The 13,983-nt window shown below is 42.1% G+C and overlaps 1 protein-coding gene across 1 annotated transcript; it reads left to right on the top strand.

Moving 5' to 3' along the window:
* The first annotated feature begins 74 nt into the window (after positions 1-74).
* LOC136421616 (zinc finger C3H1 domain-containing protein-like) lies at positions 75-8,406 on the top strand. Its single transcript, XM_066409075.1, has 8 exons — positions 75-114; positions 1,764-1,868; positions 2,212-2,374; positions 2,939-3,039; positions 4,679-4,780; positions 5,699-5,738; positions 6,119-6,181; positions 6,838-8,406. The coding sequence occupies exons 2-8, from the start codon at positions 1,864-1,866 to the stop codon at positions 6,976-6,978; spliced, it is 615 nt and encodes a 204-aa protein (XP_066265172.1). The 5' UTR covers positions 75-114; positions 1,764-1,863; the 3' UTR covers positions 6,979-8,406.
* Positions 8,407-13,983: the final 5,577 nt, after the last annotated feature.

The raw sequence follows: 13,983 nt of genomic DNA, 5'->3' as shown, positions 1-13,983 counted from the left end.
AAATTCTCACACCCGATATCTACGCTACTGGAAATGGTTGCAGTCCTTAGGACGGGATGTTAAGCCATAGTCCACTGTGAGGGGGGAGCAGCTTTATCTGTACCTCAACTACAGGTAGGGTTAGGAGCTTTGAGTTCAACAACTTTTGTATTGTACTCACAATTGTACTTTCACCGTCCTAATTTATTCCAATTAGTCTTTACATTTAACTTTTTTTTTTCTTGCCCAAGTCCTGTTACACTTACATGTACCATGCCTGGCTTTCAATTACTTTGTGCATTTGTAATGTATCACACTGTTAGTAAACAAGTGCTTTTGCAAAAAGCTGCCATTTTCGCTCAATGAACATGATTATGTACACGTGGTTAGTTGAGGAGTATATTATAACGGGATGTGATATTCTTAATCCGTCACCCTAGCCCTTAATCCGTTAACATAAACTTAAATCCCACAGGATAACCCTTAATCCGTCACCCTTGCCCTTAATCCGTCATGAAAGCCTTTAATCCCTCAGCATTGCCTTTGATATGTCACCATAGCCCTTAATCCGTCCCTTTAGCTCTTAATCCGTCACCTTCACCCTACATCCGTGGTTATAAACTTTAATCCGACAGCATAAATCTTAATCCATCACCAGAGACCCTAATTCGTTACCCTTTCACTTAATGCGTCCACCTTACCCTTAATCCATCACCATGACCTTTAATCCGTCAATATAACCCTTAATCTGTCAACATAGCTCTTAATCCGTCAGCCTTGCACTTGATCCGTCAGCATATCCATTAATCCATCACCACAGCCCCTAATCCGTTGCCCTTTCCCTTAATCTGTCATTATAACCCTTAATCTCAATCACCCTAGCCCTTAATTCTTATTATAACGTATAGTACACCTTTGGAAAATGAAGGCAGAAATGACATACATGAGGTATAAATGACATGGCACGGGTCCAAATAATGGTTGTACATTTACCAAGCAACCAACCAACCAACCATACGTAGAAGCATCCATTGAATGGTGTTTTCCGTTATATTGAACAATAAAAAAAAATTAGGCATGGTTTGGATCTAAGATCATAATATAAAGACGTTGTATACATCAGACGGATGTTTGAAAAGAAAAAAAAAAGTAAAAAAAACTTCCCCTGACGGATTCGAACCGACAATCTTCGAGTCCACACGTCACGACCTTCCACGAGGAGCTAGTGGTACATGCCATAGTGGCGCACTACTTTATAGGTATATAATGGTAAAACCTCTATGCATGGTAAAATTTTTTGTCATTTTCTTGACAAAACTAGTTTCTTCTTGTTCAGTTTTGTGGTATAGATGTAATATGGCCATGTATAAAAACATGAATGTAATGTACTACCTTCCAAGATCCATGGATCGCATGTAATTTTCGATGGGATACTGTATCACAACTCTATCAAAAGCGACACCTTACGATTTTATTACGTAGTACATGGCTGCAGGGTTAATCAAGATCGTACCATGGTCGGTCGGTTTACGCACGGTTTACCCACCCATCAAATGATCTCGTCTCAACTTCATTTTCGCGTCAGCGCGAAAATGAAAAAATAAAATGAATTACAATCATATTAGAGGTTCTTGAATGGTCTCTCAGCCGAGCTTGTCTCAAAAAGGTGTGTTCATGTAGAATTCCCATGTTGTATTGATGCTGTTACATGTAGCTTTCCTGGTTTGTGTTTGCTACCAGGCTGCTGCAAGAGCTGGAAAGTAACTTTGTTTGTATGTCCCCAGCCTGTTGCTGGACCTGCAGGGTGATCCTGGCGGCTCAGCTGAGGTGTACGAGTCAGCCATTTGTAGCCTCACCTCCACCAGAGATGTGCAGACAGTCTGGATGGAGTAAGTCAGACTGTTTAGAATACAAATTTTCAATCAGACTGTAGAATCCAGTACAAGATAATGGGTACCTGTGATGTCAGGGTTGCACAGTTTATATGCGTGTCGATTTTTATTTTGATTGTAATTATGAATATCAACATCTTTTAGACCACTTTTTTTTTAGATCTAACTCTGCAATTGACTTTTGACCTTGAAAAGACTGTCCTGTATTTTCTTTTTTCTCACATAACCATGATACAATCCCATAGCACTAAAAATGCCTTAGTGTCTTAGTGTCAAATTTGATTGTAAGATGAATTAATCATTAGTGTTAATATGTTGTGATTTCTTTCTTTAATTGCAGATATTTGAAGCACCACCTTTCAAGGTTACAGTCCATCCAGGACAAAATGGCCGCCACCAAGACCCTGAGGGAGCTGACCAATCGCTGCCTTGTCTCCATGCCAACCAGTTTCCCCCGGCAACACAGCCAGGGCCACTGGCAGGACTACAGCTTTCACAACAAGGTAACAAAGGGAGGGAGGGAGGGAGGGATGAAAGAGAGAAAGAAAGAGAGAAAGAAAGAAAGAATGAAAAACAATGGATGGGTGAGTGAGTGAGTGAGTGAGTGAGTGAGTGAGTGAGTTCAAGTGAGGGAGTGAATCAGAGTGAATCAGTGAGTGAGTGAGTGAGTGAGTATTAAGTGAATCAGAGTGAGTGATTGAGAGTGAGTGAGTGAGTGAGTGAGTGGATGATTGAGTGAGTGAGTGAATGAGTGAGTGAGTGAGTGAAGAAATGCTAGAATGAAACAATGGAAATCAACAGGATCTCCAATAATATCTTCAATCATTTACAGGTAAGAATCTACTTACTTGATACAATGTTGATTATACAGTATTTTTCTGTTTGTAACAGCAAATTCTGAAACTAGCTACTTGGAAAACAAAAGACGTAAAATTGGAGAGAGAGAGAGAAATTATGCAATCAAGTTTTACAATGTTTGCACCATACAGTAAAAATTGTCCAAAAAGGGTGAAACTTTGTTTGACAGTAGACACATCATTTGGAGTTCAAGTCCTTGTCTTCTACAGGTCGTCGACCTTTTCGTCGGCTGCCTGGAGAAGGGTCAAAGGTCATCTGCCTACGAGAACTTCCTCCGCATGATGCCGAACAACGTGAACCTGAACCTGAGGTGGGAGGTTTTTTTCTTTCCTCTGTTTATTTATTTTTTTATTCATTTATTTCGATTTACCACATTTGTGGAAGGACTGACATAACAGGTGAACTATCACCTTTTCAAGATGTCATCCCAGACAGGACTGTAACGTTTGGACCATCGCACACCGGGGCATGCCCCTACTCTTTTTCGAAAGGTGTGGTGGGTTCTTTAACGTGCGCGGGGTGTGGCTCTCCCCAAACACGGGACCTCCATTCAACGTCCTATCCGAGGGACGTTCCTAACCCTAGATGAGCTAGGTACTCATTTACACCTGAGTGAAGTGAGGAAAGTCGTGTTAAGTGCCTTTCCCAAGGGCACAACGTCGGGGCGCAAGTCCGGACATGTCTCTGGGCACACCGGGATACGAACCGGGGACCCATTGTTTGACAGCCGAGTGCTCTACCACTGCGCCACACGGACGCCAGTTTCATAACTGGTGCTATGGCCTAGTGGGTAGTGTTCCCCTTGCACACATTAGGTCTTGAGTTCAATCTTTGAAAATGTTACATACTGCTTGCTATGCTTAACACTCAGCATTTTAATGTTACATACTGCTTGCTATGCTTAACACTCAGCATTTTAGTGTTAAATACTGCTTTCTATGCTTAACACTCAGCATTTTAGTGTTAAATACTGCTTGCTATGCTTAACACTCAGCATTTTAGTGTTAAATACTGCTTTCTATGCTTAACACTCAGCATTTTAGTGTTAAATACTACTTTCTATGCTTAACACTCAGCATTTTAGTGTTACATACTGCTTTCAATGCTTAACACTCAGCATTTTAGTGTTACATACTGCTTTCTATGCTTAACACTCAGCATTTTAGTGTTACATACTGCTTTCTATGCTTAACACTCAGCATTTTAGTGTTAAATACTGCTTTCTATGCTTAACACTCAGCATTTTAGAAAAAGTATGGCAGTTGAACACCCCACTACCACTACCAGTGGACCAGCCCCCTGCTGTAGTGATTGCACAAAGTTGTGTGGCCCAAGGGCTACTGAAATGGAGATGGACGTCACCCTATGCACCATCTGGTGTGGGAAGGACTGTGTCATTTCAATAGAATAAATAAGTCAGGTTTGTTAGCCTAAGTGATGGCATGTAAAGTCAGACAGGTTTGAGACAACATTCTTGGCATTCTGAGTTCATTTTGCCCTGGTGAAGCTTGAGGCAGCTGAAAAATGTCAAAACATTGTCGGATGAGAAATGTCTGGCTGTAAGGAAAGACCGTTTTCTTATCCTTAAAGGCTTTTCCTGTAACACACTGCAATGTTTATAGTGCCCACCTGTGTGCTGTTACCTTGATTTGTCACTACAATGTATAGACGATAGTTTGACAGTCATATGATCTCTATTTCCGTAAGTCTTGTGGACTTGTGAGTTGTAAATTGTCTAAACTTTCTGTGAATTTATTCTTTTTCCTTGAAAATCTCTCCTATAACACAGTGCACTGTTGCATTGTTTACATGCTGTTAAACATGCCTTTGTGAGTTGTAAATTTTCTGTGAATTTGTGAGCAGGGGGGATATGAACTCATATAACATTTGTTTTTCTTATTCTTGAAGATCTCTCCTATAACACAGTGCACTGTTGCAATGTTTTTCAGGGCTGTTGAGCACGCCTTTGCCACCGATGACATCCAGCTGGCCCGCAGTCTCCTAGCAACCGTTTCTAAGGAACAGCCTCCGTGTGTCGGACTCTGGCAACTGTACAGTATTTCTGTTTCATGGGAAAACTTTCACCTTTTAACTTTCACTTGTGGTTTAGATCGTTTTTTACATGTCGAAGGCCGCCCCAATTTGAAATGCTTGTTCTCAGATGTATGGAAATACTGCTGAGCTCAAAGATCTACATGAAAACTCTGTTCCTTGATTGACACAGTTTCAGAGAGTAAATGTAGTCATATCCATTTTGACCTTTGTACATGTACTTTAAAATACCTGAGATCCAACAGTTACTAGTTGAATTGGTTTGGCCAAACATATTTTGTACAACATGTTGACATAAAAAAAGGAACAAAAGGATACCAAAAATTTGATTAGATATTATTTATTTGGCTGTTTAAAAAGACATACTAAAATAGACTATCGTAGCCTGGGTACCAACCTCTTCTGGCTCAATCCTTTCGCTTGCTAACTACATGTGTGGCGTCTGTGTAGCACAGTGGCAGAGCACCCGGCTATGAACCAATAAGACCCAGGTTCAATCCCCAGTGGAGTACCCAGACATGTCCGGACATGCACCCAGACGTTGTGCCCTTGGGAAAGGCACTTAACACACATTTCCCATTTCCTAAGCCCAGCAGTAGGGTTTGGGTTGGCGTTAGGAAGGGCATCCAGCACTAAAAACTCTTGCTACAAAAAAGGACTTGCACTTGATGAGGAGTTCTGGGGCTTCCCCATCAATGTGCAAGCACGTCTAACCCCCAGATGATGGGGAACAAAAGACGTTAAATTGGATAGAGAGAGAGAGAGATGTACAGAGATTGAGCCAGAAGTTACTACGGAGTATGGTATCCAGGCTACGACTATCATCGGTATTTCCCCAATTGTAATATTGCAACACCTTGTACTTTCCTGTATACTACTGACTGCTAAAGCATGTAGCCAATGTTGTTCTGTTCCAGTGCTGTCCACCTGCACCTTCAGGATGGTAACATCAACAAGGTGGGTCCTGACTGGGAGAGATACGTTTGTTATTTCACTTTTTGTTATATTACTTTTTGCACTGTATTCAGTAAGGTTTTACAGATGTAATGAATTACCACAGTCTATCTTCTTACCTGCTGAAGTTTCGATGTCTGTCAGACACCTTCTTCAAAGCTTCTGACTGGAATACTGCTTCTCGCCACAAAAGCGCCACCTACTCCGCCTACTTATAGCGGTAAGAAGCAGTACTCCAGTCAGAAGCTCTGAGGAAGGTGTCTGACAGACACCGAAACGTCAGCAGGTGAGATTTACTGGTTGTGAAAAAAAGAGAAAACTCTAATATCCAGTGTAGCACAGTGTTTGTCTGTTCGATGGTTTTATGTTTTGTCGTATTTCAGGTCTCCAGACTCTACAAGCAGGCGACCAGGCTACTACCCCATCATGCACCACTGTGGAAAGACGTAAACTCAACTCTCATCACATCTATTAACTTGGTTAACAATGATAAGTTAGATCAATGACTTAAACTATCAATCATATTACTAGTTATAACCAAAAAGATAGATACATGTTCAGCATTGATATATAGATTGCTATTTGAAAATATACAAAATTTGATTATGATACCAAAAAACTGAACATCACTGGAAAGACGTAAACTCAACTCTCATGACATCTATCAACTAGGTTAACAGTGATAAGTTTAAATAGTTAACTTCTAGTACTAGTTACAGCCAAAAAGTCGATAGATACTTATTGTTTTTGTTTTATTTGAGTTTATCGCAATGTGAAAGAGAGGCAAGTCAGGTGCATTATTCACCTTAACAAGTTGCCCTAGTATGAAGGTCAACCATTTTTTGTAGATTGCTATTTGAAAATAAAAACAACATTTAGTTCTGACATCAGAAATGTCAACATACTGAAAAACCAAGGGCACAATATTTGTAAGTCAATCAACGTCCATCCTATTTGTTTTTTTTTGTTGAAAACTTTATAACTCAAGCGAGATCATATTTGTGGTTTTTTTTTGGTAAAATTAATGGTGGAAAGTGCCAGTTACATTTTAACAATCTGCGGGTTTTTTGTTACTTTTTCTCTCCAATCGTTTTTCCCGTAGTACATTCTCTTCGAAGCGGTCTACGGCGGAAAGGAAGACCGTGTCAACACCATTATCAACCGCTGTCGTCAGCAAGGAGTCAACGTCGAGGAGTACCTGTCCACCATCTTTAAGACTTCGTCTACGTCTTCCAAATCATGAGAGAGCGACCTTGAGTTCTGAAAAGGGAAAGCGTGACGGAGAGGTCACCTCAGGTCACTGGGTCGCATCGGGGTCAGCTTGGGTCACGGCAGGGTCGGCTCAGGTCACGTGAGTATGGGTGCTGTTTCCCCATATCGGTGCTGTAGTTGGTCCCAGCATGCATTGCAACTGTCAATCAAATCCGCCATGTTGAAAACATGGTCGGAAAAATTTGGCAAGTTTTGATTTTGGCAAATGTCTCAATTATAGCTAGAATTTATTCCAGTCGATAAAAATATCTATAATTAACTTAGGTTCGTCTTTGACACGATATGACATTTGCTACAGTTCAAGGCTTGCCAAATTAAAGCATTTTTACAGTATTCATAGATTCCAACAGTTTTTGGAATGTGTATTGCTTATGTTGTTGCAGTATTCAAACACAGTCAAATGATTTAAGAACTTACTATATGCAACAAGATAACTCCCTGTCTTCCTGTATGCAATATGTAGAAAAAGAGATCCTATACCCTTTCTTATTCAATGTATGATTTACCGGATATGTTTGAAATAAGTATAGCCTGGATGTCAGCTGTGTTAACTATAGTCTGATCTACACATCTGGCATCCGGGCTAGTTTAGTCATTGTAGAACGGTGTTAAAGAGATATCTACACTTCACAGTAATGTACATACGTAAATAACACCATGTTGAAGTTAGATTTTACAGCGAACCCATGTATGGACACAGTAACTCGGATGCTTTACGAGAATCGTGACAGGATCGCGCCTCACCAGTCGAGTGACAGTTACGCTCTCGGACTGGTTTCTGTCTTTAAGAAGGGTCCATCCCTTCTGAAGAACCTGCCATAAGAAAGGGCCAACAAGAAACTGCACTTAAGGAGTCTTGAAAAGCTGTCAAGATGTCGAGAAGATGCTGTGAATGGGAATATCTTAGAAAGTAAAACATATGATTTAAGTGAGAAACATTATTTTTGGCAGTACAAGAAGTATCATATTTTTTGTTCCATTTTATGTTGCGTTTTCTGTGATATTCTATATTTCTAAGTTGTGAAATTTGCAATTGTGGAAGATTCTGTTTATGATGTAATTTGAAGACATTCGATGACACAGTTTATTAGTAGCTAGCATTGAGATATGAATATATTATAAAAAGTATCACCAGTGAAAGATTAACAAGTTATGCATGAATGCTATGTACGCAATGTTTAGATGTGTAAGTTAAGTCAAAAGTTGCAGGTTCTGATTTCTTTGTAAGATAAACTTAAAGTATCGTGCTTAAAGATAGACTTTGGGGCCCAGTTATACTTAGTGAAAAGGAATAATGAAATAGTGCCAATGCTCGCAGGCTTTAGGTTAGGGAGTTCACAGTATATTACATATGTTATTGTATACCTTTGTACTCAATGAAGATTTCTGATATTGAAAATCATTTTGTCTGTCATTTTTGCGTGCAGTGTTCAAGAAAGTATCAGAAGAAATAGGACAAACATACAAGTACTGGTAAGGCCACACCAATTTATTTTCTTGGTTAACAGAATAAAATATTTTTAAAAAAATGCTAGATTGGAAAAACAACATGAAAACAGAATCTCAGAGGAATGTTTTCACTTTGGTGCACACAGTTTCAGGGAGTGAACAGGGTCATGTGGAAGTTTTCACACCAGCTTTCTGTTTTCATGATTTTTTTTGGCTAAAATTAAAAATAAAAATCCGTTAACCAAGAAATTAAATTGGTGCAGCTTAATTGGTCACTTAAGATATATGCCTGGAATTTGGAAAGTCTTTATATCCTTAAGTTTTAAGTTCAAACATCTATTAGAAAATGAACATTAAAAAAATATACATTTCCATCTTATAGGTTCAACCACCCAACACGGTAGGCATAGATGATCCCTAGCATCCATCCCGATGTGAGACCCCGATCGATCTATTGCTGTTTTTGACGTGATTTTAGTCGTTTTCTATATGACTGGTTTATTCATTGAATCTCTCTTCGCAGCCCAAAAGGGCTGAATTGCGGGATTCATCACATGGCTTGCAAAGATAACACACAATAAAATACTAATACAACAATTAAATCTCACGGCACGTTAAAATCGACACTATACTGTTTACATAAAAATTTCATTACATCTTGTTATTCATTAGTTTTACAATATAAGGTATGGAACTGTTAGCGTATCTCTTTGTGCGTGTTGGTATGAGGTCCAATTTATGCGTTTGTCGTGTTACCCTTTTCGTCGGGCTTTCTATATTTTGTCGCGACGTAAAGAAAACGGGACAAAATAGAAGGCCCGACAAAAACGACTTAAATCACGCCAAAAAACAGCCGAACATATGCTTGGAGTCAAGAGTAGATGACCTCTCGGACGATGACCACGGCCTAGCCTGGTCCCAGTCTCTAGGGGTCGGCTTAGGGGTGTATTACCGAGCCCAGTCTGTCAGCCTTTCTAGTAATTCTACTTGAGCTGCCATAGAGAACACACCTCGAGCGGACCAAGCTGTCTGGGCGGGCGGGGATCACTCCCAGCGCCGTAGAGATATCGGGGAGCCCCCGGTGGTATGGTTTCCAGGCTAACCACGGCCATGACGCTGACTGGGATATTTGTGTCTCTCGTCTGCACGTCTGCAGCCTCTCCTGATGCCGGTAACGCAAAGCAGATGTTCGCCCCCGGAATGTGGCGTAAACAACAAGGCGAGTACAGTCGGCGCCGCTCAAGTCCAAAGGGTGAAGATAGCGGGGCGAATCCACGGTCGTGCCGTCACACTCTCTTCACTCTTGCCTTCCGTCTGTGGCTAGCCTGGAATCTAAACCTATCCCGAGTCTCCTCTCCGCAAATAGATAGAGACTTGGGAGCTATAATAGGTTTGGATTTCAGGCTAGTCTGTGGCCGCCTAGTTCCCGGCCGTTTAGAACTTTCTTCATACCACACACAAGGCGAAACTAGTCTGGATGTGGGCTTGAACAAGTTCTATTATTATTAAACATAAAACGGGTACTATGCGGCTACAGCGTTTTTATATTGTGTGCGGTTGCCATCAACGCCAGTCAACATTACCGGTAAGAGTAAGGGTTCGTCCCCATATAGTCTAGAAAGCAACACATGCACATCATGCCACTGCCTAAGCCCCTCTCTCCCGTGTGTATAGTTGTGCAGTGTATGTTGATAAATAGTAGTCCAAAGGCTCATGGCACTGGTTGAAGAAACAACAACTTTGGTGGGCCCGTAAAATTGGTTCGTTCGTCCCAAAGACCTTGTAGGTATGCAGGAAGGACGCAGTCTTGGTTCGTCCCGGAGAAACCACCTGTCAGGTCTAAGCAGTCAGATCGGCCCCACGGACAGATCTCCAAGCAGATGTTTGGATCATTTTCGGGCAGTAGGTCTTCTACAACAATGTCTGCTTGGAGATTAAACATGTTTAGTCCCACAACCTTCGTTCGTCCTTCATAACAACCAACCACCTGTCAGGTGTAAGTAGTCAGTGGCCACACGGAAAGATCTCCAAGCAGATGTTGGGATGAAAGACGTTTTCTGGCTGCCAGCTTTCTCCAACAGTCACTTTCCCAATATTTTCGGGCAGTAGGTCGGGGTAGGTGACTGTCAGAGAAGCGAGCCGATAACAAAAACTATCCCATTCCTATATATGTTGGAAGATCCGACAGGTAGATCCGCACTCAGCAACCTTGGTCCGTCCTTCATAACAAGCTAAGGAACCAGCTGTCAGCTGTAACTAGTCATAACGGCCGAACGGACTGTTTTCCATACAGATGTTGAGATGGAAGATATACTAGTAGTAACGTGTTACGTGTTCTGACGAGGTTACCACGGACTCAGTGAAAATCCAAGCAGATGTTGGTTATCTTCTCTACTCAAATTCAACACAAGTTGTTCAAATCATGAGTTAGCAAAGAAGGCCATTGTAGCGAATAACAAACCATATGCCAGCTGGCGTATGAGGTAGAGAGCGTCCCCGGGGGGCCTGGCCCTGACACGCCTCCCGCTACGCACACCGGGCACGGATGGAGCTGGGTATAACGGCGTAAAGGGTAACAAGAGGTTATCGTAACTTATCACAACGATAAGTTCTGGCGATAAGATCCTTGTATGGGGTGTAATAGTCTCATCCAGGCTTCTGCGGCTAGCTGAAGTGATCGCTCTGGAAGTGTAGAAACCACCTGTAGAAATAGGTAAGGAATTAGGCGAATGCATATGCGGACGCAATGTAAAACAGAACAGTTCAGCGTGTCTTTGCTCTGTGATCCTCTGTATTCTGTATCGCCCATCGGCCCATATATACTACGGTAAGCTCCATTAACAGCAACTTATACACCGAACGACCTAAAGCCTTTTACAATTTGAAGTACGTGTGCTCACGTCTAAGCTTTGAATACCTAAACTTGGCTGTTTTGTTGTTTTTCATCTCTGTCATTCCTCCGATATCAGAAATCAGCTGTCAACAAAAGTGCCCCCGCGGAGGCCGATCGGCCGGATAAGGTCAACATGTGCCGCTTTTTACGTGCCACACGCGACAACAAATCATCACACACTTAAACATTGTTATCGTCAGCAAACTGCAATGTAAGATTGGTATCCAGTTTAACGTCACAATCCGTTACATGTATCCGTTAATACTATTCAAACATTGACAGAGTAACTGATACATTTATGTCACTAGATTCTAGTCTTGCATTGCAGTTTCAGCGGCTGACGCTTATTTTTTGTCAGTACGTGCCACACTATATACATGGCCTCAGCTCCGTCGGTCAGTATTGGCCATGGTAAAATCCTAATTCACAACAGCCCTACAGCATCGACTATGGCTTAACAACCCTACACGAGAATGGCAGTCTCTGACACAAAAATCACATCTGTAAGCTGACTTAGATCTGTTGCAAAGCTCTTTGCCACACACAACAACAAATCATGACACACTTAAACAAGCGTAAGTAAACTACGCCACGAAACGGGTATCCTGTCAACAGATCACTAATACCTTACTCTATAACTGTCTGAAAAGTATTTAGCAATACGCGTCCCTCGCTGGCAGCAAATCATGACACACTAAAACTTGAGATACAATAACAAATAGTTCTGCTGCAGTATGATAGAGAGGGCCCGTAGTCATTCTTGCCATTCATTATTCTGACACCTTCTCGCATACAAATATCATTAAGATCCATCTACAGCTTCTCGAGTTATTCTTTCCGCAAACAAGTGACGCGCACACAAACACACTGACACACACACACAGACACACACACAGACACACACACACACACACAGACACACACACACGCACACATACACACACACACACACACACACACAGAGACACACACACACACACAGACACACTCACACGCACACATACACACACACACACACACACACACACACACACACACACACACACACACACACACACACACCAAACACACACCAAACACCAAACACCAAACACCAAACACACACACACTAAACACACAAACAGTGGTCTTTGACGTTTGCGACAAAAACGTTTTTACCTAGGACAGTAACTACTGCACAGTTACAACTATATTATAACTTTTACCGAGTCCAATCTTCTCACGCCTACAACAATCGGTTCTGTAGTAGCTTCGCGGCCTTTAATCTTAAAACCCAAACATTGCACTTATTAGGTTGTGTGTTTAAGGGCTCTACGTGGAAGGATCTTGGCTAAGAACTAGTTTACGGAGTCTTATCTTTCCAGTAATCCAGTAGATCCCCGAGAAATGTGGCGGAAGGTCATGTCATTTACACTCGAGACTCTAGAGTTTCTGAGAAGTTTACGGAGCCGTATCTTTCCGTCGATCCGTTAATACTGGAACACCTAGCGGAAAGTCCTGTCAGCTTTGAATGTACTCGAGGTTCTAGAGTTTCTGAGAAGTTTACGGAGCCGTATCTTTCCGTCGATCCTTTCATACTCAGTGGACCACCGAGAATCGTGGCGGAAGGCCTGTCAGCTGTCATAAAGACTTCAGCTTTGCTGACACTTAAAGATAGAGTGGGTACTTGACGTTGGTCTTGATAGCAGCCTACTAGAGTAGACGTAAAGCCAGAGGCCCCGTGTGTGAAGGAGCTTCGGGCATAAGCTTCAAGCCTCTGCACGTTAAAGAACCCAACACACTTATCGAGAAGAGTAGGGGTGACCCGGTGTGCTTCAGGTTGAAAACGCGAGTCGTGGCGAAGCCGCATTGCAGTGCCACTAGCTACTTGAAAAAGTATCATGCTTCACCTCAAATGAAGATTAATGCTTTACCGTTACATTTAGGACCTTTAGTAGTAGACGGGGATCCTACCTAGGTAGGACTGTTCCAGTTTAGACCAGTTTAGACCGCTCTTCTCTGAGGGTAGCAGCCGGCCTGTTGCGTTCTTTGATATTCTTCAGTGATGTTTGTTTGCTAAGTTGAAACAAATCAAAGGAGCGAGTAGAAACAGAAGTGATCCCAACCGAGATTCGAACTCACGCCGAAACCGGAGGCCAGATCACAGGCACGCACGCCTTAACCACTACGCTAAAAGGTTCCGACCAGTTAGCCTGGTCAGTTGGAGGCGCATGAACCCCCACTGTTATACTACTCCCCCTTTTCTTTTCAAGACTCGTCCCGAGTCTCCGAGTACGATATTCCCTGTGTGATCTTATCGTTACTCACAGGGCCGGTGTGGGAACCAGTGAAACAAATCAAAGGAGCGAGTAGAAACAGAAGTGATCCCAACCGAGATTCGAACTCACGCCGAAATCGGAGGCCAGATCACAGGCACGCACGCCTTAACCACTACGCTAAAAGGTCGCGACCAGTTAGCCTGGTCAGTTGGAGGCGCTTGAACCCCCACTGTTACAAAGTTTATTCGGGTGAATGGTGAGGTAAAACGTATGGCATCTTAGCTTCTTCTACAGGACAACCTTTCTACGACACCAATCTATATTACAAGAATACTATGATACCATATGGTATGAAAGCGCGATAACAATGTGCTTT

Source organism: Branchiostoma lanceolatum, chromosome 16 (assembly GCF_035083965.1).
Source record: "Branchiostoma lanceolatum isolate klBraLanc5 chromosome 16, klBraLanc5.hap2, whole genome shotgun sequence".
Taxonomy (NCBI): domain Eukaryota; kingdom Metazoa; phylum Chordata; class Leptocardii; order Amphioxiformes; family Branchiostomatidae; genus Branchiostoma; species Branchiostoma lanceolatum.
This window is presented reverse-complemented; position numbering and strand designations above follow the sequence as displayed.